The 24,183-nt window shown below is 39.1% G+C and overlaps 1 protein-coding gene across 1 annotated transcript; it reads right to left on the bottom strand.

Annotated features, from left to right (window-relative positions):
* Window positions 1–1,338: 1,338 nt before the first annotated feature.
* Window positions 1,339–22,100, bottom strand: MCCC1 (methylcrotonyl-CoA carboxylase subunit 1). Its single transcript, XM_055817283.1, has 19 exons — window positions 21,981–22,100; window positions 20,800–20,846; window positions 19,639–19,778; window positions 19,122–19,217; window positions 18,834–18,955; window positions 17,699–17,846; window positions 16,779–16,900; window positions 15,550–15,661; window positions 15,143–15,224; window positions 14,225–14,352; window positions 12,521–12,704; window positions 11,908–12,017; window positions 10,367–10,583; window positions 9,190–9,276; window positions 8,610–8,659; window positions 6,213–6,350; window positions 5,495–5,602; window positions 4,425–4,496; window positions 1,339–2,936 (listed from the first exon to the last, which is right to left on the bottom strand). The coding sequence occupies exons 1-19, from the start codon at window positions 22,037–22,039 to the stop codon at window positions 2,817–2,819; spliced, it is 2,142 nt and encodes a 713-aa protein (XP_055673258.1). The 5' UTR covers window positions 22,040–22,100; the 3' UTR covers window positions 1,339–2,816.
* Between the last annotated feature and the right edge of the window lie 2,083 nt (window positions 22,101–24,183).

Here is a 24,183-nt window from a genome sequence, read left to right as displayed (position 1 = left end):
TACAAAACTACAATTTTACTGGCAAACATGGGAAATAATTATTTATGAATAACTGTCCACAAATTTTGCAGCGTTTTGATTACCATAAACCTCATTAAATAAGGAAATACAGGCAAGTATCATTAAATAAGGAAACACAGGCAAGTATCTGTGAAGTGACTTGCCTGAAGTCACAGTAAGTGGCTGAAGTAAGAACACAGTCCTGGCTTTCCACTCCCTGTGTCCCAATCACCAATTCGACATGAGTTTAGGCTCCATGCCACAGATCTTCGGTGGGTATAAGCTATAGAAACAGACTGTTTCTATAATATCTATGATTATATCAGAACTACAGCACTATTTGAAAAGTTATATTGATAGTGAATAACTGGCAGAGATAAACTGATATATAGTTAGTATGTGATATATAATTATATACTAAGTGGTATTTACCTATGAAGCATTAATGTGTAAAAATAATTTTGAACAGAACTGTACAAGCAGTTAAAGTATCTGTTGAGAACATACCTTCTGTAAAAGTTGTAAGTTCAGACCTTAATCCATTGCCATTGACTGTTCATATAGCTTTTATCAGTTCACATTTCTAACACAAGGATTTATTTGTAACAAAACGGAAAATTTCTGAATATTCTGTAAATTAAAATTCTGGGTTACAGGAACAACCTACCATTAGTAATCCTTTGTGCATCTCTAAGTTCAATTAAATCACACTGCAGCAAAACATTTCAAGTGCACAAATTCTGACAGCAACTTCTGCAAGAGATTTTATTCTGAAATAAACAAAACCATCACTACTTGAAAAATCAATCTCAGTGGAAACCTACAGCAAAAAAAACCTGACAGCTAATTTCCAGAAGTGAGGGAAAATTAAAACTGGTAAAATTATTTGTCTGCTTTCATTCCTAAGGGAAGACAGCGTCCAAGGAACACATCTGGTTTCACTGACTGGATGAAGCAAGCAGCACAGACTTAGTGGACAGAGAACCTCATGCTGTGAGTTTTAATGTTTTGCTACAGATTCAGTGTAGCAAAGTATGTCTAGAAATGTAGCAATCTCACATGGAAAGAAAAAAAAAATAAATTACAAGCTGCAGCATCCATTCAGGTCTCAGTTCATGTTCCTACATGTAGATTCAATTTTTAGGTAATACAAGTCCTGAAACTTACCTGCAGTGAAACCCATCACAACTGTCTGGATTGCTGCCTCCTGAAAGTGATCTGCAGATTGCGGTCTGTCAGATATCGGGTGATGATACATAAACAGCTGCTTAAAACCCTCCGATGTATAAATGCAAGCAACCAAGGAAAGAACAAAACGGAGAAAAACGAAAACAAACATTCAAAGTTCAGCTTAAGTTTTATTTGGCAGTAAATAAAAATCACTGTGACAATATTCTGTAAGATGATCACAGGAGTGTAATCTTTTGTTAGGTGGCCATTGGATTACAAGGAAAATTGAAAAATATTACTGCATGCTTTTAACATATACACCATCCAGAGCCATTACTTCTTTACAATTTTTGTCTGCATTGCAGGCAAAGCTGCACAGTTACAGAATCAGATCAGAGAATTCCCCATGACATTGTATATTGATTCAGAATAAGCATACGGATCCATTTGCACAGATGTAACTACAAGTTAGGGTTCACTGCAGCATCTGTCTTTGCTCCTTTCTGCAGTATAAACCATACTGTCATTTTAAATGAGTATATCGAAAGTTCATAGGGCAAGCAGAACTTCATCTTAACTAAAAGGTAAAAAGATTTTGCAAGTTTGCAACAATTAAAAGGTAGTTTTTCTTTCCCTTTTCCTGTTTCTCCTAGGTGCTTTTTAAACAAGTTAAAATAATTTACGGCAAATGATCAAGTATGCTGCATCTGAGAAATATTTTCTTTTGTGTATCAAAAAACCTACCAATTTTCTCTTCTGCAACACTGCAGATACAAAAAACCTAACTATTCTTAGTAATATTTCAGGTTGTTACAAAGACTGTGGTAGCCAGTAAGTAATATACTAGAATATGAACGATATGGGAAATGTAATAAGGATTTTGAAGTATTTTATTTTGGCACACTTTCTAGGTATTAAATAAGCTTATCATCATAAGCTCTCTGTGCTGCTACTTCATGTTTAAAGATCAAATGATATTTTTGGAAAGCAGTTAGGTTCCAGCGTTGATTAGTGTAGCAAATGCTAATATGTTAATATGTATTTGAAAAATGCTTTGTATCAGTTATTTCAAGACACATTAAAATAATTTTTGAAATGCAAATTATTCACTACTTAATGAGGTAAATGAGCAAAAATGACGGAGAGGGATACAGGGCTAAGAAACATTCCTGAATTCCCTATTCAGGGAAAAACATAAGCCACAAACAGAATTTTGCCAGAGAAATGCTCTCATAAAACCAGTGTCACCTTTCCGATTTCCTTCAAACCAATGCTCTCAAAGGCAGCTGTGAATGAAAAAGTAGGCAGAAGAACCCTAGCTGGTTATAACGTACAGTCCTTGCTATGCTCTCCCATCCTTTCTCCATCCCAATGGCATGGAAAAAAAGTTCCACTTCTTTTTCCATTCCATTTCACAACCACCAAACAACAATCACATAGGTCCACGAGTTGCATGTATACTATTACAGTATAGTGATATCCAAATTTCAGTAATGTCAGCATAGTTTACAGTGGAACTATGCAGGAATTGCAGAGGAAACCAATTCCCCAATCTATTATACAAAACAGTTCGCTGAAAACACGAAGAAATCTCCTGAGAGAAAATCAGCAAAGCAGAAAAAATAAAATGCACCTTTCCTTGAATTTTATTTTGACTCGGCCTCTTCATCCACGAATTCAACTAGCGGAGCGTGTCTATTGGCCTGGGCACCTTCTTGGAAATTAACCTTTTTTATCACTCCTGCCTTTGGAGCCCTTATGGTATGCTGCACAGAAAAAGATCGATAGTGAACCAGCAGAGTACCTTCCCCACCCCCCACCAGCAAACGCTAATATTACTCTTTGGTGCAATTAGAACAGAACACAATTACTTCCTCTGACATGTAGATTTATTTGAAACCTTCTTATTAAAATGTTATCGTAGTCCTTTTTTAAGTTTTATTTTCTCATCGTTATTTATTCTGGTAAGAATACTGGGGACAAAAATGCTATATAATGTTACATTTTGAAGTATGAACAGTTGAATGTTATTTTACTTCACTAATACTTTTTGTTACTGTAATAAACACCAGGCAGAAATAAAAATTTTTAGTCCAAAATGTTAATCATATAGTAGATTTGTTCCCTTAAGAGGAATCAGCAGATTTACTAAATGTAATTTTGCTTGCTGGCCAGGAGGCATCTTTATTGAGCAGCTATTTTGCAAAATCCATATGAAATACAAATGCAGCTACTAGTGCCAGTAAAGGAACAGCATGTTTATATAGCAATCCCCACATTGGTCTACTTGTTACTGTATCAGGTTAGTTTGCCATTGAAGTTTTGCTTCTTTGTAGTTTTCTACATAAGATTAGTCTAATATCTAATACCAGATACTAAATCCTCACATCTAAGCAAGGATTCATTTTAAGCATAATTTGCTTTTTAAATTTTAGATTTTGTATTTCAATAGCACTGCAAAAAAAGAGAACAGCTCAGATAACAGCAGTCTTGAGATACCAGCTGTCTAATTGCAAATAATTTTGGGTGTCAATTTTCCTTAGTGCAGTTGTATTTAATGTAATTTTAGTGTCACTTATAAAAGGGCATGATAAGGGAAAGGCAAATTTTCTCAACAATGTTAATTCTGCTACCGCAAACTGAAGTTTAAAATAATAGCCAAACCAAACCAGTTCAGGCCACAAAAACTATAATTCAAGCAATCTGAGCCATCATCAAGCAATATGACAAGATATAATGGGCAAAATGCTAGTCCACTGAATGCCGTGTGGGCAATTACAAAGAATCTTTAGCATACTCTTGGTAAAACTTCCAAGTAAATACTAAAAACGATTATAAACAAAGTAAAATCCTGGGCATAGTTACAAAGTCACCATTAGCTGAATTTCTGAATTAAGTAACTGCAGACAGTACAGATGCTTATATCGCAAACAGTGTGAACAAGAGACACACCTAGACAGTCTTCTGCTAGAAAAGTGAAAGGAGGAGAGAGAGGGATTGACAAAGCTAACCAAATTAATGTTAAAACAGCTGCAGAATAGCACGGATTATATAATCATAATTTGTTAATAAAGTAACAGCATATATAATCCTCTAAAATCTAGTCAGAAAGAACACTTGTTTTGCAGCATATGAAGTGATACTGACATCTGCAAGCTACACTGCACCAGACTTTAATAATGCAACCAAAACCAATTAAATTCTGGCCAGATGCTTATTTTCTCAGTAATGAAAACCTTTTATATGTCACTTACCTCCATTTTCATAGCTATCATAACCATTAGAGGGTCTCCAATCTGAACCTTATCCCCTGCTTTCACGAACACCTACAATTCAAGAGAAAATTGACAAATTAATCATGCACGTCTGTACCATTAAAGATCATTAGCTGGATCTTGGCTAGCACAATCCACTCAGTGATTGTCGTTTACAAAACAGCCTCATAATTTCTTTGTTATTGTTGAATTGGGTGTCTGGGTTCTCTAGATAATACTCAAGGAAAGTTAGGGGCTACAGAAGAGAGAGAGGTTCAGGAGCAGCTAACAGGACAACCAGGAAGCCATCTGCGTATCAAAGAAACACAAGAGACAATGTACCCTTTCTGGGCTTAAAAGCTTCTATTTTGCTAAAGTGCAGAACTTCTTCTGGAGCCAGTCCCTGAAGTTTTTAAAACAAAATCCAGAAAGAAGACTGCAGGAGCCACCTAGTTTTTTCTGCAGTAACTGATTTAGGGTATTCACTCAGTATGCAAGAGATCCACATTCAACGTACTCCACCCTCTGAAAGGTTCATGACTTTTTATTGCTAGCAGAATCCGTCTTGTTAAATGCTCCTGGAAATCTCTTCTATCAAAACTTTGTCACTGTACAGAGGAATACACAACACTTGCTGAGCTAAAGAAAAAAAAAATACAACCAGAAGCAGCAAAACACGCAGCTTAACAAAATAGGCATTTCTGAGTATTTCTTTTTTTGCAAGTGCATCTTGCATCTCTCTCTCTTGGTTAAATGAAACCGACCAAACAGCTTGTAACATTTCAGGGAACTTCAACTTAAAAAGTAATTAAGATGAAGAAAAAATTATTTAAGCAGTAGTTAAATACTCAGATCTTCCATAGCTCTAGAAGACTAGAAGCCTGAAAAACGTGGGTGGATGCTGAAAACTCAGAGTAAACAGGGCGTTTTTCAACTGGGAGAAGTCACAGAGCACTGGCATTTCTGGCCCTGATTCTTTCCTGGCAGTACAGAAGCAAGCACCATTTCTGGAAGAGTGGACTTGGATATATATTGGAGAATTAATTTCCTACCTGTATTATTATAATTACCTTTTCAACTGTGCCTGTCATGGGTGCTACAGCACCACTCTGCATTCCCACTGAACTCACTGCAGATAAGTACTTGGGTACAGGAAGGCCGACCTGAGCACTACCTTCCTGCAGAAATAAAATCAATGACATGCGAGTTAACAAAATAATGCCACTAGTGCACATGCTGACACACAAGAAAAGAACAGATCCAGCTTTAGGCAAACCAGTCAGCTGTTTAGGGTGGCAGACTACTGGGGTCAGGGCAGCAAAAGGACTGTCAGCATGCTTATTACTTTTCCAGTGTCCTTAAAAAAGTCCTCTGATTCACCTAACTGTATTTTATCTTCTAAAAGTAATTATTTTTCTCACTCACTGACCATAAGCAACTAACTTACAATTATAGCTAAAAATTCAACAAGTATCAAAACAAGCAGCACAGAATGGTTTGGGTTGGAAGGGAACTTAAAGACCATCCAGTTCCAGCCCCCCCGCCATGGGCAGGGACACCTTCCACTAGACCAGGTTGCTCAAAGCCCCGTCCAAACGGCTTTGAACGCTGCCAGGGATGGGGCACCCACAGCTGCTCTGGGCAGCCTGTGCCAGTGCCTCACCACCCTCACAGTAAAGAGCTTGAAATTATGATTCTCTCTCATATTCTCTTGCCATTTCTATTGTTCAATTACATGGATGAAACTCTGAAATATTATACTTGTGATAAGAAAGAAAGGAACTTTACCGGAAAGAAGAGATAAATGGTGTTGTCCAAAATGACCAATCTGGACTTACACACTGTTCCATTCACTGAAGACCTCAAGTAAACTGTATCATCTTCATTGACGATCTCTCCAGAAATCAGGAATGTTTTATCTTGAATCTGAAAGTTAAATGCTTTTATAAGGACAAAGGCTAACCTTTCATCAACAATAAACCAGAAGTTAGTATTTGTAGAATACACTCATAACCTGGGATTCTTCACAGATAATTCTGGAACTTAGAAAAAAAAAAAAAAGCAAAAAACCTTTTTAAATCTTATGTATCCTTAACTTTTCAGTTAACAGACTGTATTCTGTATCCAATGCAATCAGCCCAGAAGATTAGCTAATATGCTCTCCCAGGACAATTGTTTATTATAAACTATGCAATAGCACTCAGCAAAGTACAAAGGTATACTATTTCTCAGGAAAAAGGCAAAGAAAAAAAATCAGAATATTCAGTTTAGTGATGCTATTAGAATCCAGTATTTTTAATTTGTCCTAGCATCTTCTTCAAACTGAAAAATCCATACTATTCAGCTGGCATAATAAGATTCCAGAGTGCTTTCCAAAAGACAGGTATCTTCCTCAGTCTTGGAAGCTTATAATACAAAAACTACAATATAGTCAGTAAACCTATAAAGGAGTGGAGGAGAACAGTGATGGAAACAGTGTCAATTAGACACCAAAACTGCAAAAGACCAAATGGAAGGGTCCTTTATTTGTAGGTAGCCCTTTCATCTTCATCAATGGAAACTGCACCTCTGCCACAACTTCAGAATACAAAGACAGTAAGAATATGAATATAAGTGCATTACATTTAACTGGTATTTTTAGTTCTAAGTCTATCACCGAGCAAATAATCAGAGACTTGCTGGTCTTTCAGGATGTTGCAAGTAAAGATAAAATTTAGTTTTCATTTACATAGTTGCATACTATTTTTCTGCTGAATGAAGACCTTATAACATGCATTGAAAGGATACTATTGATCCAGTTCCTCGGGGGAAAAAAATTGTTTGCTTCATCAGTATCCAGAGCAGGGGCACAAATTAGGGCAACACCCTGGGCAGCACTGTCAGTGCTTGTCAGTTCCACGGCCCAACAACCTGCTCTAGTTGATTGGCCTCAGGACAGGTTTTGCAGCACTCCAGAGGCACTGTCCTTCTCATAACCAGTTCCTGATTCTGCTTCTCCATCCCTTATCTCCAGCTTCTCTCCATTCCCATCTCAACCCCCATTCTTCCTTCTTCCCCGAGAGTCTACATTCCCCAACAGTTGCACTTCCCCTCCCCAAAAGGCTTCTATGGTCCTTCCAGCCTCTTTTTATTTTTTTGCTGGTATTACTTATACGAGATAAACCTAAAGTATAAAAGCTCTCCTGCATTACATATGTAATCAATACACTCAAAATAACCTGGGTACTACTTGAGGGATGAGGGCTATCTCAGTATTCATATCAGCAGAAATAAGGGTTTGAGTTACCCAACATGTCATTATACACATGAAAGCACAACAATTTTCTCACTATTTTTTTTAGTACGTTCATCTCTACACAGTCTAAGCAGCCCACAAATACTGACTTATTCTCATAATTCCCCTTCTCTGAATATTGGAAATAACAAGCTGGCCCACAGAGAGACTGCATTCTTGGGCATGCAATCATCCTGGGTGCCAAATTTGAGAAAAACCCCATTTGACTCCAGGTGATGCACTCGGCAAAATACAACCCTCATAAGCCACACAACTGGAAACAATCACATATGCACACCCAAAAATACCTAATGTTAAAGGCATCTTTAGTTGTGTCCTATAGGACCTCTATAGCAGAGACAGAGAAAGAAGCCAATTCTATGGGGCATCATTCAGTTTTTTAACCAAATTTACTGCTTCCATCATTTCTCATTTCATTTGGTAATCACTTTCCAATTTCCATCTTCAAAATAAAAAAAGTGTTATCTTACAGATAATGCTCTAGAAAGCTTTTATTTATCCCACAGGAGATCCATCTCATGCACAGAATAAAGCAGAAGTCCTGTGGAAAGAAAGTCTTTTTAAATGCAGATTTAAATCTAATTTCTGATGTTTTAGAAAGACAAATTTAAGGAAAGGGAAAATAAAGATCTTTAAATACTGGGAAAACAAATGCTTTTCTTAGCCTTATTTTCAGAAACATTTTAGTAGCTCTTCCATGCCAATCCAGCATCTAGCACAGATAATTTCAGGCCAAAATAATAGTCTACAACAGCTACAAGCAAACCAGAAGTAGAATCCCGTATCAGTAATTACCAAGCAACTTCAGTAACAGTTAATACTAAGAAAAGTCTACAAGAAACTGAGTCTTCTTTTATCTAATGAAATATCTAAAAAAATTGGACTTGTACCTGCATGGTGTATGACCCTCCTTGATTGTAACTTACAGCTATATCCACAACTGTTCAATAAAACAAAATACATACATGTGAGTAGATTTAATTATAGGATCTAGAAACAATGACATAAAAACAATATTTAGTCTAGCATTCTTGACAAAAAGACACCTACTAATACTAAGAAAAGAACAAGTATTTTCAGATTAGCTCAGTACACACTGCAGATTTCATACTGAATTCTAGAAAATTTTCTTCAAAGATGAACACCTGAAATTATGCCCTGAAATACAGATTTCAGTGCTGAGGACAAAAATGAAGTAAAAAAACTCAATGGCAGTCAGCTCTTTTTAAAATCTCAACCTTACTCATTTAAATTATGAACATTAATAGTGCCATTTGAATTTGGTTTATATCTCCTCAAGATCTAACAGTGCGGATTAAGCATGCAATTCTGTGAACTCTCAGCTTAAATTTCATAAAACTCATACTGCTTCTATTTGCCATTTCTTAGCCTGAATCTTCAAGCACCAGTTAAAATAATGTTATCCATAAAGTACGTCCTCTCCCTCCACGCACTTCTTTATCAACTTACCGTTTTCCCCATCCAGCAGAGACAGTTTTCTAGTATAACATATATTTATTCTTCTACCAGTACTGGATGCAAATGGTGAGAATTTATCTAGAACACAAAATACACAGAAACGTTACTTTCATTCTACTTTGGCAAAACACAGTACTTAGAACTTAACACCATAAAATCACTGTCCTATTATTACTACCATCATACATCTATAATTATATCGCACATAAAAGATTGGGGAGCCACTGTAATAGTGACAATCCCTCCTCAAGCTTCAACACCGAATAAACATGCCGTGTAACCTACTGAAAACCTGGCAGTACCAACAGCACTTACTAAGAGTCTTAACTGTTCTCAATGAACACATCCTTGAACAGGACAAGAAAGGATGAGAATTCAACTGCAACACAGCACAGATGGACCTTTAGGTGAAGGTTTCAACTCTAAGAGTAGTCAAATGTGGCAGCAAATTGCTGGGGAAGACCGAAGGTTTTTCTTTCCCTTGGTGTTTTTGAGAATGGATCACATATACAGCTCTCAGATGCTGCCCGATTAGTTTATCATCTCTTGAAGCAAGGGACTAGTGTATGGAAACCTTTCCAATCCCACTCTCCAATGTTTCCAGGATAGTTAAGTGGAGAAGGAAAGAAAATTAATGAGGTTGTTGGCAGCATGTATTAGATTTATATGAAGTTTTTGTTAACAGTAATCACATGCCCCAGTGGTATAGCCATTAACAGTGTTGAACTCAAGAACGCTCACCTCCCGGAGTCCTGTTCATTCCGTTAAACCCCACTGCCTCTCCCAACCCTAGCAGAGTCAATTTTATCTCTGAAGACCTTGGGCCAACTGTAGGAATAATAGTGGCACATACTCCCCTGTTCATGCTTGTAAAGGGCAGAGTACACAGTGACACCAATTACAAACGCCAAGGTCATTCAGATAGTGCCTGTCTGCAGTGCTGCGGGGAGCAGCCTGTACATTACAGTGGTGATATATTCAGTATCTGTCCCTTAACAAAAGTTACAGTCTGCTCTGCGTGTAAATATCTGACTGAGAGATGCCAGAATGCAGAACCCTGAACAGGCACAAAGCAAAAAGGGAGCACACAAGCTAAATAATTGCACATGAGCTCGCAGCACCGTCTCATCCAGTCACAAATAAAACAACACAAAAGAACGATCCTTACCATCTGACTGATCTCTAAAAGCATCTGTTTGCATCTTCTCTTTCAGTATGAGTCCTAGAGCTGCCTGACACATAACTTCAGGCGGGGTTGCCTTTTTGGTTGGAAATAGTTCATTGTGGTGTTGAGGAATGAAATTAGTGTGCACGTTTCCAGCCTCAAATTGTGGGTGTCCTGACAGGCTCAGTAAGAAATCAATATTAGTGCTTAATCCTACTATCTGTAAAGAAAAAGAAGCATATTGCCAAATTGAAATGAAGTTATGAATGAATATACAGCTTTCTGCTCAATTTATGCATAGATGAATCTTTCTTCAGCCAGCACCAAAACGTTTATCAATAAAATGTAATTAATTCAACTGGTCTGGTTTATTACAAATGAAAACACTGCTTTTAAAAAGAAAAGAATAAAAACACAACACAAAAACAAGAGTGGCTTTCTCAAAAGCACTGTTTTCAAAATGCTACCTTTGTCCACTGTGAAGTCAAAGGATGTTTTCCAGCAACAGTAATGGGAAGTAATTTAGGAAAAAAAAAATACTGTTTTGGAAAATCATGCTCGTGAGTATCTAAAAAAACATTCCTAATATGAAAAATGCCTCTTATTAAAAATGAGTTACAATAGTTTCAGATATTTCACATTTGATATTTTAATAGTAACAAAAGGGAACAATGACTTCTATAAATTTATTAAATACTATCCATTTCCTGTACTGCAAAATACCTAAGCAAAAACCATGAACATAGAAATAATTATTTTAGAGGAATCAGTGAAACTGGTAACTATATTGTACTGTCAACTGTCAACTGTCAACATTTATTGACAGAACTACTAAGAAAGTTCTGAAAAAAATTAAGGGAATTCTTTTATCTCTTTCACTTGCAATAATCTTCATTTTTAGCTAAAACAATAGCGGGCCAAACATTTGCAGTACCTCAATCACCTTTATGTTGCTGATTTAAAAGTGTAAATTAATTCTGCACAAATAATATCAGTCTCACCTCAAGTTAAACCTTCTGAATTCCACTTCTGAAAATAGATAAGTGTAGGTTTTATAGGGGGAAAAGGGACCAGTTTTTAAAAAGAACTGACAATATTAGAAATCCTCCGTATTTCTTTATCACCCATATAGTCTAAAATATAGTTGTTAGAAATTACAAGCAAACATTGTCTGACACAAATTCCACCTACAAATTCCTTCGGTTTTGAGAAAGCTCACATTAAAATTGACGATGTTGTTTAGCCTTACTCTTCTACAAAGTCCCAGCTGTATCATCCAGCTGAAGATACCACAAACTTAAGAAAAATCTATGTGTAAAGCTGGACTTCCCACATACTGACTCCACCAATGAAAACAATTTGCAAATTAGGAAAAAATGCAGCTTCTGCAAACAAATAATTAATCTGAAATGGTAGTGGCAATGCAGGCTTCTTCTTGAAAGCCACTTTTGGTTTATTGTAGTATTTTACCCATATTTTGTTAGCTCAAGATGTTCATAAAGTTAGCTCCAGATCTGAAATCATACCAAGTTCTTTTTACTTACATTGTATCGATGCAAACTGTATCGCAACTTTCTCAGTGCTGCTTGACGGTCCTCGGCCCACACAACGAGCTTTGCAATCATTGGATCATAATGAACAGAAACCTCATCACCTAAAATATATTTTAAAAATCCTGTAACACTAAACCAAGCATTTCTGAAAGTTGGTAATGCATAGTACTGCACACCATATGGCATTCAACTCTGACACAATTGACGGCCACATTTCTTTATGTCCTTTAAGAACCTTTGATGACGTGACCTGGCATTTCAATTCCAAGGACAACTTCAGTACAGACTATTGCAGAGGTAACATTACTCAACTTCAATTTTCTTTGTTGCAATCAGAACGAAGGATTGACAAATTGCGATGAGAATATAATCAGCATCATCCAATGGACAATAATTTGGATACAGGTAAATAAAGAGGTAAATAAAATATTCAGTAATTGACCAAAAGTACGTAGACAATCACAAGGAAGAATAATGCTGTAGAGATTAGTCTTTGTAACAACACCCTGTCAGACAAACTTGTTTAGGCCAGGGAGGGAAATGCTTATAAAGAAGAGCTTCTGATGTTAAATATTTCTCATCAGACCACTGCCTTCAGTTTTACCTTGTCTGACTCCAGTTTCTATCCTGGTGAAACTATCAGGTGGTGGGGTGGATAAGTGCAACAACGGCCCAGCCCCTGGCATAAAGTTATTATTAGGGTCTTCAGCATATATTCTAGCTTCAAACGCATGGCCCCGGAGTAGAATCTCCTCCTGCATTAAGGGAAGCTTCTCTCCTGCTGCAACCTGAAAACAGTATTTTTTTTAATTCAGGATCAATATTCTGGATTGCCAATGTATGAATTATTAAATATTTTTCTTCTAAACATGAACAACTAGAAAGCACATTAAAAAAAAAGCACAATGACAAAAAAGTGGTAGGTCATAAAAGGCTAATTCTGAATTTAGTCCTTCCTTTTCTCTGGGAGTAACCAGTCAAAGGATTTTGAATTATTACTGTGTAAACTGACCTCCCAGTATTCCACGCAGCTGAAACATAACGGAAAAACAATCTAATATTTTTCTGCTGGTTATGTCAAAAAATAATTAAATGTTTAAATTAAAGCCTGGTCAACTAAGACAAGATTTTATTAGAGAATAATTGCTCCAAAAGCAGATGATAAAATGGATTAGCGACATATGCTGTTGATTCTTCTGCATACTGTGGGACCTGCACACTTACGGAAATATTTCTTAAAGGGGATTTCTAACAATTTAAGAATGTTTACTGGGGAAGGAAAAATTGTTTTATTACTCAAAGGAATTCACATGGGAAAATACAAGTTCCTATCAAAAAAATCTGTAGTAACATTTCATCTTCTTTTGAAATGTCAGGGATTTTCCATACTCTGCCTTCTGCCACCGAACTCTGGGCTTCAGCAGAGACAGCACAATAGAACTTAGTCTTCAAAGTACTACTATACAGATTCACAAACATAATCTCTCCAAGAACTGACTCATTAAGCCACATGTGAAGACCACCACACTTTTCCACTCTATCTCTTTCTCTTTCTTCCAGTATGGTTTGTTCCCTGCTCCAACTCAGCACTCAATTTCCATTCCCAGATGAGGAACCCAAAAGTTCATCCTTTTCGCATCAGCATTTGCCATTTCAGTTGTTCTTCTGGTTACACTAAACACTCCCCTACCCTATCTTTACTTAAGCTGAATGTGTGCTGCTATCCTCACTTTTGGATTTATCTAACCTAAATCATTTTTCATTCCAGTTCCCTAAGGTCCAAAACTTTTTGTTATCATTTGAAGATGTGAGTAATCTCTCTGCAAATTGGGTGTGTGAGGAAATAACCTGTTTCCAGTCCACACAGCTAGACCTTTACTTTAGAATGTCACTACACTGGTAGAACATCAGACGTGTTTTTGTGATGAATCTCCAACAGCCTGATCTGAGAATGACTTTTGGGCCAGAGATACATTTGAACTAGAGTTTTAAAAAATTTTCAGCGTGGCAAGCGAAAGATCAGGACCCTACTCCCGCCACGTTCCACATTCTCTATAATCTCTCTAAATATACTTTAAAAATGTTTTTTCTCTACACAACTGAAAGATGAGTTTGTTGGAATTCAAAGCATCTCCACAATGCTCTATAATCAAGTAAAATAATATAAGATGTTTCTTTGGAGCAAAGGAAATTCTACCCTATTAGCTGAATAGGATCTGAAAACCTATCTGGTCTTTCATAGGCAACGCCAAAGAGTACTATTCACCCGAGAAGAGGAACTCTACATGTAGATTCAATTAACACTTACCCTTAGCTGCCACTCTACCAAGTCTGTTCCAGTGATCATCTCAGTAACAGGGTGCTCTACTTGCAGTCGGGTATTCATCTCCATGAAGTAAAAATTGTGTCGTGAGTCCATAATGAATTCCACTGTTCCTGAAGTATTTAATAAAAGGGCACTTCACCAAAACAAGATGTTTTCAGAATGGACACCCAAGACAATTAATTTATGCCTGGACAAAACTACTATTTCTAAATCAGATACGCTGAATTTCATTAAATTCCACACAAGTGATCTTAAAACAGTCACACAACTGAGGTCTGAAAACAGAACGGTTGTTTCCTTGCACATGTATACATCCTGTGCTGTTTAGTAGCCATTCTCCTCACAGCAAGAGCTGCATTTTGTTAGAGCTGTAAGAAGTGCATCAAGATGCTTTTCAGTATTGCGTATACGTATTAAGGCATGTAATTATTTTTGAAAAATAAGTATCCCAAGAAAGCAGTGAGAAAAACTCACAAATTATTTTAGCAGCTTGTTTTTCATCTTGGAAATAGTGTGGACTTTGTACAGACAGTGAGTGGTACTTTTCTTTTAAAGGCTTTACTATTATTTATATGCTGAAAGAGAAATTATTTTTCCCTTGCTCTGCTCAAATTTACTAACATTCACAAGGCTCACTTTCCAACAACAACCTAGTTGATAGAATTACCTGCTCTGACATCTTTTCTTTCTGTTCCTCAGCTGACACTGGTCTTAAGCTCAGACCAGGTATGCCGATTTGAATTTGTAATTACAAAGTCAACTATGTGATTACTTGCTTAAACCTCAAAAAATCTGGGGGATGTGTGTCATACTCTAAAACAATCAGATCCATTTGCTTTGAGACTTAAAGTCTTATTAAGTTAAAAGCATACCTCTAAGCAGCCATAACTCCACACTTACCAGCTCCCACGTAATTCACTGCTTTAGCTGCTTTGACAGCAGCTTCTCCAAGTCTCTTTCGAACTTCAGAATTAATTCCTGGCTGTAAATAACAGTAATACAAAACCCTATAAATTATTGTGAATTTTGGTGATATTAAACATACTGTGAATTCATATTTTACCGTATTTAGCAACGATAGTGAAATCCTTATTGATGTTACACTTGAAATCTATATAATTATTCCCTGAGAATCATTTTCCTAAAGAAAGTAATTTTTTCAGTTGGAACATTTTCTGCAGCAAAATTAAAACAGGTATTGAGAATTACAAATAAATCACCACCTGCTGAATAAATTTGATGGGGGTTAGCATTTACTCTAAAAATACGTCTGTTCATAAAAAATATTACAAGAACTTTCTGCTCACCCCAGGCGCCTCTTCAATGATCTTCTGATGTCTCCTTTGCACACTGCAGTCTCTTTCAAACAAATGCACTGCGTTGCCATGCTGGTCACCAAACACTTGCACTTCAACATGCCTGTTCCATAATAATACATGTTTCAAGGTATTTCAATAAAACTCCAATCCTGCGACTGACTTCACCAAACAGAGTTTGAATGTGTACACAGTCCTGTATGCTTCAGTAGGACTTCTTATAGATTTAAGTGTCTTCCCTTAAACAGCCAAAAATGCAGAGATGAGACTGTTGTTATGCAGGATTTCAACTCTTTCAGACTTCCGCAATCTCCTAAACAAACTAGCAGCCTAAATGCCAGCTACTGCAGTGAAACCTCATAGGTCATAGCACAAACAAGATACTTATGTAAAGGCTGCTACCTCTATATTAGTTATTTTATCCACTTCACTATTATTCTGTAGCAACTCACAAGAGGCAGCAGCCCTGGCTCAGGAATAACATTGTTTATTTCAACACACTATTTCAAAGGACAACTATTAGGTGGCAGAACTCCATTCCATGTATAAAACTAACAAAAATCTCTCACTATTCTAATAATCCTCTGATGCTGGCAAAAAAAATTCCCCAGGAATTCAATGAGATTTTTCTCATGCCCATCTGACAGCGTAAGTAGGCCACCAGTTTCTTTAGAAAAAATGCTTTCTTTATAGTGATGCTTCAAGAAAAACAGATGTAAAGTACAAGAGTATCAAATAGACCTCTGTGAGAAGTTCTTTATAAAAAAATCAATCAGCTCAGTTTCACATGTCAGACATGAGCTAAAGACTATGGCTTCTGTTCTAATATCAAAATAGGAAAAGATTAAATAACTAGTTTAGGACACCTGAGGGCAGCAAACACACCATGTCAGCTCAATTCAGGTCTGTAGTTTAAGAACTATAAAGCGATTACTTTTTTTTCTAGATGCCAATTAAGTTTAGAAAGCTCACTCAAGGAGGAATATCAATATTATTAAATGCCACTGTCGTGTCTCCCAAACAGCAGTATTTTAATTCTTACCATTCAAAACAAAGTCACTACAAGAAATTCAATACATTATAAACAATCCTGACTAAAGACCTGTCATAGTGCAAATAAAACATACAAGACCCATTTTCATCCTACTACTAAAACAATTATGTTTATTTAACAGTAGAATAAACATTACAGTGTTTATATTACAACATCTATTTCTCACCTTGGATTATCCACAAATTTCTCAATCAGCATTGCATCATCATTGAAAGACTTCTTTGCTTCTCTCCTAGCTGATTCTAGTTGGTCCAGAAACTCCTTTTCTGAGTGAGCAATTCTCATGCCCTAAAACACAGGAAGAAAGCACATCTAAACGTCTTAAAATATGGCAGACAATAAAAACTCTTGTTGCACAAAAACAGCAAGAAATGAGCTTAACGATAAAAATTTTCCCTTCTTTCTTAAAACTTTAGCAAAATGGTGTATCAACTTCCAGTAAGATAGTTCTACCATGTCCCAGAAGTGCCAGAAGAAGTGTAAAAAAATAGGTATAACTCCACTGGTAAAGATGAGTAGGAAATTCAATTTTATTCTTAAAACATCATAGAAATTTTCCAAGGTTGGCAGAGAAAACTTGATTCCACTACAGAAAAAATACAGTTATTTTGGAAATAATTAGAATTCTCTATCATCGTTTTTATAGAAATTTATTTCAGAGTAAAATCAGATTTAGACAGTGAATTCACCATACATTAAAAAGTGTCTAGACACCAAATACTTAAGTAGTATTTCTAATCACTTCTTATGCAACATTTAAAACTGTTAGCAAAAACAGTCACAGAAACTATCACAGAGTAATTTCACACAAACAAATCCAGAGGACAACCTTTCTGCTTACGTGAATTACTGGAGGCCCATTGAAATAAACAAAACTCTTCTAATTATACCAGCTACTTACCTTGTGCCTGACTGCACCACAAAAGGAACTGAGATTTCATAGTGCTAGATTGGACATTAATAATAAATTTTACTGAAAAGTAGTTTGCCAGTTTCTTTGTTTTCAGATTTCTTTTAGAATACTCTATGACAGATACCGAGACATGCTAACTTTACACCATGTGAGGAACAGATTAGCTCCTTTACCTTTCCTCCACCTCCGCGAACAGCTTTAATCATTACTGGATATCCTATTCTCTTGGCATGATCCTTTAGACACTCATCGGATTGATCTTCTCCATGATAACCTTCAACAACAGGAACGCCAGCAGCAGACATTATAGCTTTGGAAGTGCTTTGACAGAACAGTTTTATGTTTAGAATGATGGTAATATTTTTCTCTTACTTTAAGCTCCAAACTTGTATATGTTCCCAATGTTAATTGTCCTCATAAAAGTAGTTCCTGTGACCTCAACAGGACTACTTACATAAATGGGTTACATACAATTGGATTGTAATTAACCAAATGCTTCAAACAGGGATTTCTTTTTTTCTCTCCAAGCCCTCCACATAAAAGCAGTAATTAGTTGCAGGCTTACTGTTCTTTCCTATCTTTTGACCCACATCATAGAGGCTAAAACCTAACATTTTCAAATTATAACGCCATATCCTGCCAAAACTATATTTAAAGTTGTACAAAGAAAAAACTCTTCATAAGGGATGGATTCACAGCACACACAAAACACACATACAAATGTAATTTCAAATATGCATGCAAAACTAGTTACATTACAGAAGCAGTTTACTCTCACATTAGGAAGTGATTAAAAAAATTCTCTTAAATTAATATTACACAGTTCACGTATTAGTAACAACCGTATTTCCATATTCTTGATTCATACTTCATACCCTGGAAACATTCCTTTGATTTAAGTAACCAAGAATAAGATCCTCTTTAATGAACAAAACTTATCACCCCATTTTACATGATCCATGACAACACCTGATGATAAGGTGTTTCTTTTTCACCGTTCAAGACATTCAATCTGACTGCTAAACCCTCACCTATGTAAGACTGCAATGCCCCAATTCTGGAAAACTAAAATCAGTTCAGTATTTAATTACCAAAATCCTGGTAAGTGAACAATCTTGATTGTTTCTATGTCTATAGGAATCCCACATCTATAAACCAGGAGCTCATTCCTTTGAGGAAAACCATAGAAATAAAACACAATGAAAATGGACAGAATAAATAATTATGGGGCAACCGGTCATTTGTAAACTAATTTAACCCTGCCAAACTGTAAATTGCATAACCAAGTAACAAATCAGAAATAGATACCTCTTAATACCCATATCTCTGATAGCAGATGAAGGCGGACCTATGAAGATGATTCCCTCTTGCTTGCACAACTCTGCAAACTCTGTGTTTTCTGAGAGGAAACCATAACCTGGATGAATAGCCTAAAATAGAATAACGTTACCAGCCTATTTTTATATCAGTTTAGCTTAGAAAACCCTGAAACTTCAATAGAATGCTAAGGAAACACAAAATGGAAACACCATGGGCAAAAATAAAGAACTAAAGAGCACAGAAGTAACAGAAGATTTAAGGTCATGATCTATCTACCTGTGCTGCTGAGACCCTGGCCACCTGTATTATTTTCTCCATTGCCAAGTAACTTTGCTGTGAGGGTGCCGGACCAATGCAAAATGCTTCATCTGCCTGTTACAGGAAAAAATAGACTGTTTATTAGATAATAAAAAGCAAATTTTACTGAATTTCTGAGCTAATTATATTGCTTATCAGACTGCTAGCATGCAACAGTTTAAGTCGCTGCCTCTCTTCATGGAAAGACTCAAGGTGAAACAAATTCTCACTTTCTTCCCAAAATCGAGTCCATTCTCCAATCCCCTGTGGCTACTCTGGAGTCAGAGCACCAAACTTTAATGCACTTCCCCTGAAGTTGTCAGGTGCTGAGACAGAGACTAGGCAAACTTTTCATCGATTTAAAGGAAACTTGGAAGCAGCTCTACGGAAGTGAAAACGAACTGCATTAGCACACAAATCTACTTTCACATTAAACTTATTAATGAGAAATAGTTATGAATGAACATCAATCACAAACTTAATGAATATACCTCACCATTGCTACATGCATGGAATTTCTGTCTGCTTCACTATAAACTGCTACAGACTTCACACCCATTTTCTTTGCTGTTCGCATCACTCTGCAGGCAATTTCTCCTCGGTTTGCAATAAGAATCTTTTCTATGTTGTGACATCCTATTTAAAAAGATGAAGAACAGCAAACAATTTTTAAAAGAAATATATCCTTTAAAAAATTCCTGGAAATAAAACAATTTTAAAATTCAGGTTTCTTTTTCACCATTTGTAGTGTTTATACATTTCTTGCAATAATGAAAAAACCACATGCTTCACCCAAAAGCATTTCCATGCTAGTCTTGGAATTTTTCCTTATAAATGAAACTTACTTCTGCATAAGGACTTAAGTCTTTTCTTCCTTTTAGAATCCAAGAAATATATTCTAACCCTAAAATACCACTTAAACATAAAACTTGATGCTTATCTGTTTACTGTGTACGTTCTGGATCAACTAGAAAACAATTAACACCTGTCCCTGCCCCCTTGCCCCCCAAAACTGACTCACCTTTCTTTGAAGGGCACTACTCCCCACTGATACACAGCCACAAAGAAATAACAAGATATGAATTTTTTGTTGGTTTTCTTCTTTAAACAGTGACTTACAAGCATCTATTAAGTGTCACAAGAGCACTTACAACATGGTAGAAACACAGGACCAGCACAGCCAGAGACCTCACAAGCAGAGCTAAATAGCTTAAAACTAACTAATAATATATGTATCTCTGAGTTCTAGAACATGTATTTTTAGACAACATGACAACAGGATCAGTTTAAATAATGTTGCTAAATACTTTACTTTTCCTCATATATTGTTTGAATACCATTATGCCTAAAAAGCAATTCTCACAGACTTCGCAACAGAAAAGGACTCAGAGGAAAACATCAGAAAAATGAATAGTTTTCATTCAGTTGACTATAACTAAATATGACAGATAACATTATTCAAAATGTTGTTTACACATTAAAAGATGACTTCTGTTAGGTCACCTACAGACTACTGTTTTCGTAAACTGTGTAAGTATTGAATATTTATCTAAAAACCCCACAGTTTTTCAGCAACCGCTGGTCTAAAACTAACTGTAAACCCATCCACATTACAAAAGCAATTAAACCTAGTAACTAAAGAAGTTAAATTCCATACCTGTTGTTGAGGCCCATTTCACAAATCTTTGTAATTGGTTCCACTGCCTGTACAATCACAAACGCACAGAAATGTTACAAAAGTATAAGAAGAAGGGGCAAATGAGCTACTTTTATTTTCAGGTGAGAAGACGACAGCACTAAAACCAGCTCTGAAGCTGTGGATACAACTATTTCCACAGAACATACTCAAGAACAACACGGAAGGTTACACAGGCTTCACCAGATCAAGCATTTTCATTTGTGTTTTCATTTAGACGCGACAGAAATTATCCCCTTGCTTTTTTTAGCAGCATTGAAATATAACATTATAATAGTCAACATATCCTATTAAAAAAAAAAAGGCAAATAAAAGCCAAACACAAGACAACACTCTTAGTGGACAGAACAGCCAGCGGCTGGCATTTATTGCGGAGAAGGCAATTGGTGGTATTTGGGGAAACGAGACATTAACAACCACCAAAAAAGAGAAGTTTAAAAAGGAGATAGGAATTGCTTATAGAGAGAAAAGGGGCAAGAGAAAAGAACACGAAAGGCAGCAAGAAAGAAGAGCTACGAAGAATTCCAGCAATGAAAAGTTAAACCTCAAAGGACTTAACGCTGAAGAGATGGGATAGCGAAGGCTCAGCGGCTGGGAGGTACGGTAAAAGCAGACTCCAGGGCTGTTTCAATTAACATATAGATCAACTCTAGAATCCTGGATCGAGTCCAGCAATTCTTAAACGGTACCAGACAAAAATACAGCACCAAAAGGCAGTATCAGTAACCGGGGGGCAACCGGTGCAGCCCCCCCAGCTGCCGGCAGCTGCGGGCACCGACCCCTGCCACGGGCTCCGCACCAGCTGCTTAAAGCCAAGGGGTGGGGGTGGGTTGTTTGTTTTCTTTCTACAGAGGAGCCCGGGGTACGAGTATATCCCGCCCCGAGCAGCGGGGCCGGCCGGGCCCAGCTCCCCCGCTCCTCCCGCGGCGCAGGGCCCTCTCCCCTCCCGCCTCGGGCAGCCCGGCTCCGGGAAGCCGCCCCCGCCAGGCCCGACAGCCGCCGCCGGCTCCCTCCCGGCCGCGACCTCCGCTGCTCCTCAGCCCCCGCCGTTACCGGCCGCCGCCGCAGAGCGCGGGGAAGGGGCGGGGAGCGCAGCGGCAGCGCCCGCCGGGGCCGCATCCCGCATCCCGCCCCGCACTCACTGACGCCGCAGCGCCCGGAGGCAGCGACAGCCCCGCACGGCCGCCAGCACCAGCGCCATGTTGGCGAGCGCGGGGCCCGGCGGGACGGGGGGTGTGCGCGGCAGCGCGGCCGCCAGTGGCTGCCCGGCGGGGGCGGGCTGAGGCGGGCTCAGGCGGGCCGCGGCCGGGCGGAGCCGCCGGGAGCGGAGCCGAGCCGAGCCGAGGCGGGGCGGGAGGGCACCGGGAGGGAGGTGCGAGGCGCGGGGTGCTGCTCGGTGCCGAGCGCTCTGGCGAGGGGGTGCAGGGGCTGTGAGGTGGGGGCGCAGCCGGGCCCACCGGCGGGGCTTGGGCAGCGGGAAGCTGGGCAGTAAAACAGCGGGTCAAGTAAACCTCACAGAGACGTGGGGCGCTGCGGGCCGCAGCAGGCTCCTGCCTTGCTTCACCGTGTGCCTTCGGGCGCGGCGCCGGGGGCTGCAACCGGGCAGCGGCACGAAGCGTGCGGGCGGCTGCGAGGGGCGCGGGGCGCTCCGGCACCGCAACGGCCGGGCCCGGGCACGGCGGCCAGCCCGACACCGCGGCGTGAGCGGGGGCGGCGAGGGAGCGCCGGGCACCCCCCTCCCGGGAGCCGGCCGCGGGCACGGCCCTGCCGCCGCCTCAGCCCGCCAGGCTTGGCGGCCGCCGCGGTGCGGGGCCCGGTGCGCCCGCCGGCCCTGCCCCGGCCCTGCCCCTGCCCCTGCCCCGGGGCCCGGCCGCTCCCGGCGCCGCGGAGGGGGGGGGGGGAGGCCAGTCGCGCCGGTTTACCCAGCCCGGGCTACCAGTAACGTCCAGAGAAACCGTGGCGCTGGCAGGCGGCAATAAAGCACCTCCAAAGCAGGGTGCCACATGGCCGTGATACCAATATTACTCATATACAGAAATAAAACCCCCTCAATCAGTAGCAGTTAGTCAAAACACGGATTTCTAGCTTGTTTCCAAATTGCGGGGGGGGAGGGGCGGAGCGCGGCCCCCGACCCTCGCTGCCAGGGGTGGTGGCTCTCCCTCTAAAGAGGGGACTTTAAACTCAATTATTAACTGAAAATTCCCCTCGTTCCTAGTTCATCTACTTCGTTCAAGACGATGTGCTGACAGCGTAGAAACCGCCTTTTGAAACCCAAATTAAAAAAAAAAATAAAATCAGCATGTTTAATTTGTCCCTCAACAGAAGATGGCAGCGTTCTATACAGCTCGCCGCTGAGCGCTGGCAACACTCACAACACACAAACCAGAGGCGGCGGTTACACCCTGAGCAGCAGGAGTAGTGGTAGCTGCAAACTCATTGCAAATCTGCGCTTGATGCGGGCGTCCCACAAGTGTGGCTGCTGAGGCTTGCAAAGTCCAGTGGCATCGCCAGATCCCGCACATGCGTATTTGAAAGTGCAAAGTAGTAAAACTGAAATGCAGAAAATAAGTTTTCTCATTGACACCAGTAATATGCTTAATGTGCGTGTACGTAGAGGCACTGTGATGAACCTAGTGATGCACTGGGTAGTAGAACATCATAATTTGTTTGAAATATTAATTCATTTTCCTTGAGGAGGTGGAAAAAAATGTCATTTTGTGGCAAAATGAATGAGGTTAAACATTGGCTGCACCTGTGAATCATATTATCCAGAAATTTCTGGGGTGTAGGAAAGCCCCAGCAAAGCTGAGGTTTAAGAGCAAGATCTGTGTCTGTAATCTGCACAGATCTCCTGACTCAGACTGAACGCTTTCCTTTTTCCCAACAGCCATTTATTTTGTTTGCGCATGTGGGGAATGAATCCTACTCCTTTTTAAAACTCTGAAGAAAGAGTTAAGTAAGAAACTGGCCAGTTACATTATAATTTAATAAAATACTTGGTGCCTACCAACTCCATAGACAACAGGACCTGCAGAAAGAGGGAAATGCAGGTTTTGTGATGTTTTGTGGCTAGCTGGGAAAGGCCAGATGCTGATGGAAGCCCAGGAGTGTGAGCGTTGCTGTGGCTGACAAACTTCAGGTGTGCATACCCTGCATCACTGGCATGCAATGGCTGCAGCCACCGATGTGAGAAAGAAAGTGCAGTCTCCAAGAGTCTTGGCAGCTTACTAGCGAAGGTTTAACTGCATAGGAATCTTTCTCTCATCACTCCTCAAACTGACGCTTTAAAACAGTACTCCTTTTGTTGTTCTACACACTCTGATGTTAAAGCATTTCTTCAGTGAA

This window comes from Falco peregrinus, chromosome 12 (assembly GCF_023634155.1).
Source record: "Falco peregrinus isolate bFalPer1 chromosome 12, bFalPer1.pri, whole genome shotgun sequence".
NCBI classification, from domain to species: Eukaryota; Metazoa; Chordata; class Aves; order Falconiformes; family Falconidae; genus Falco; species Falco peregrinus.
Note: the sequence above shows the minus strand (reverse complement) of the source record. Positions and strands in the feature narration are given on the sequence as shown.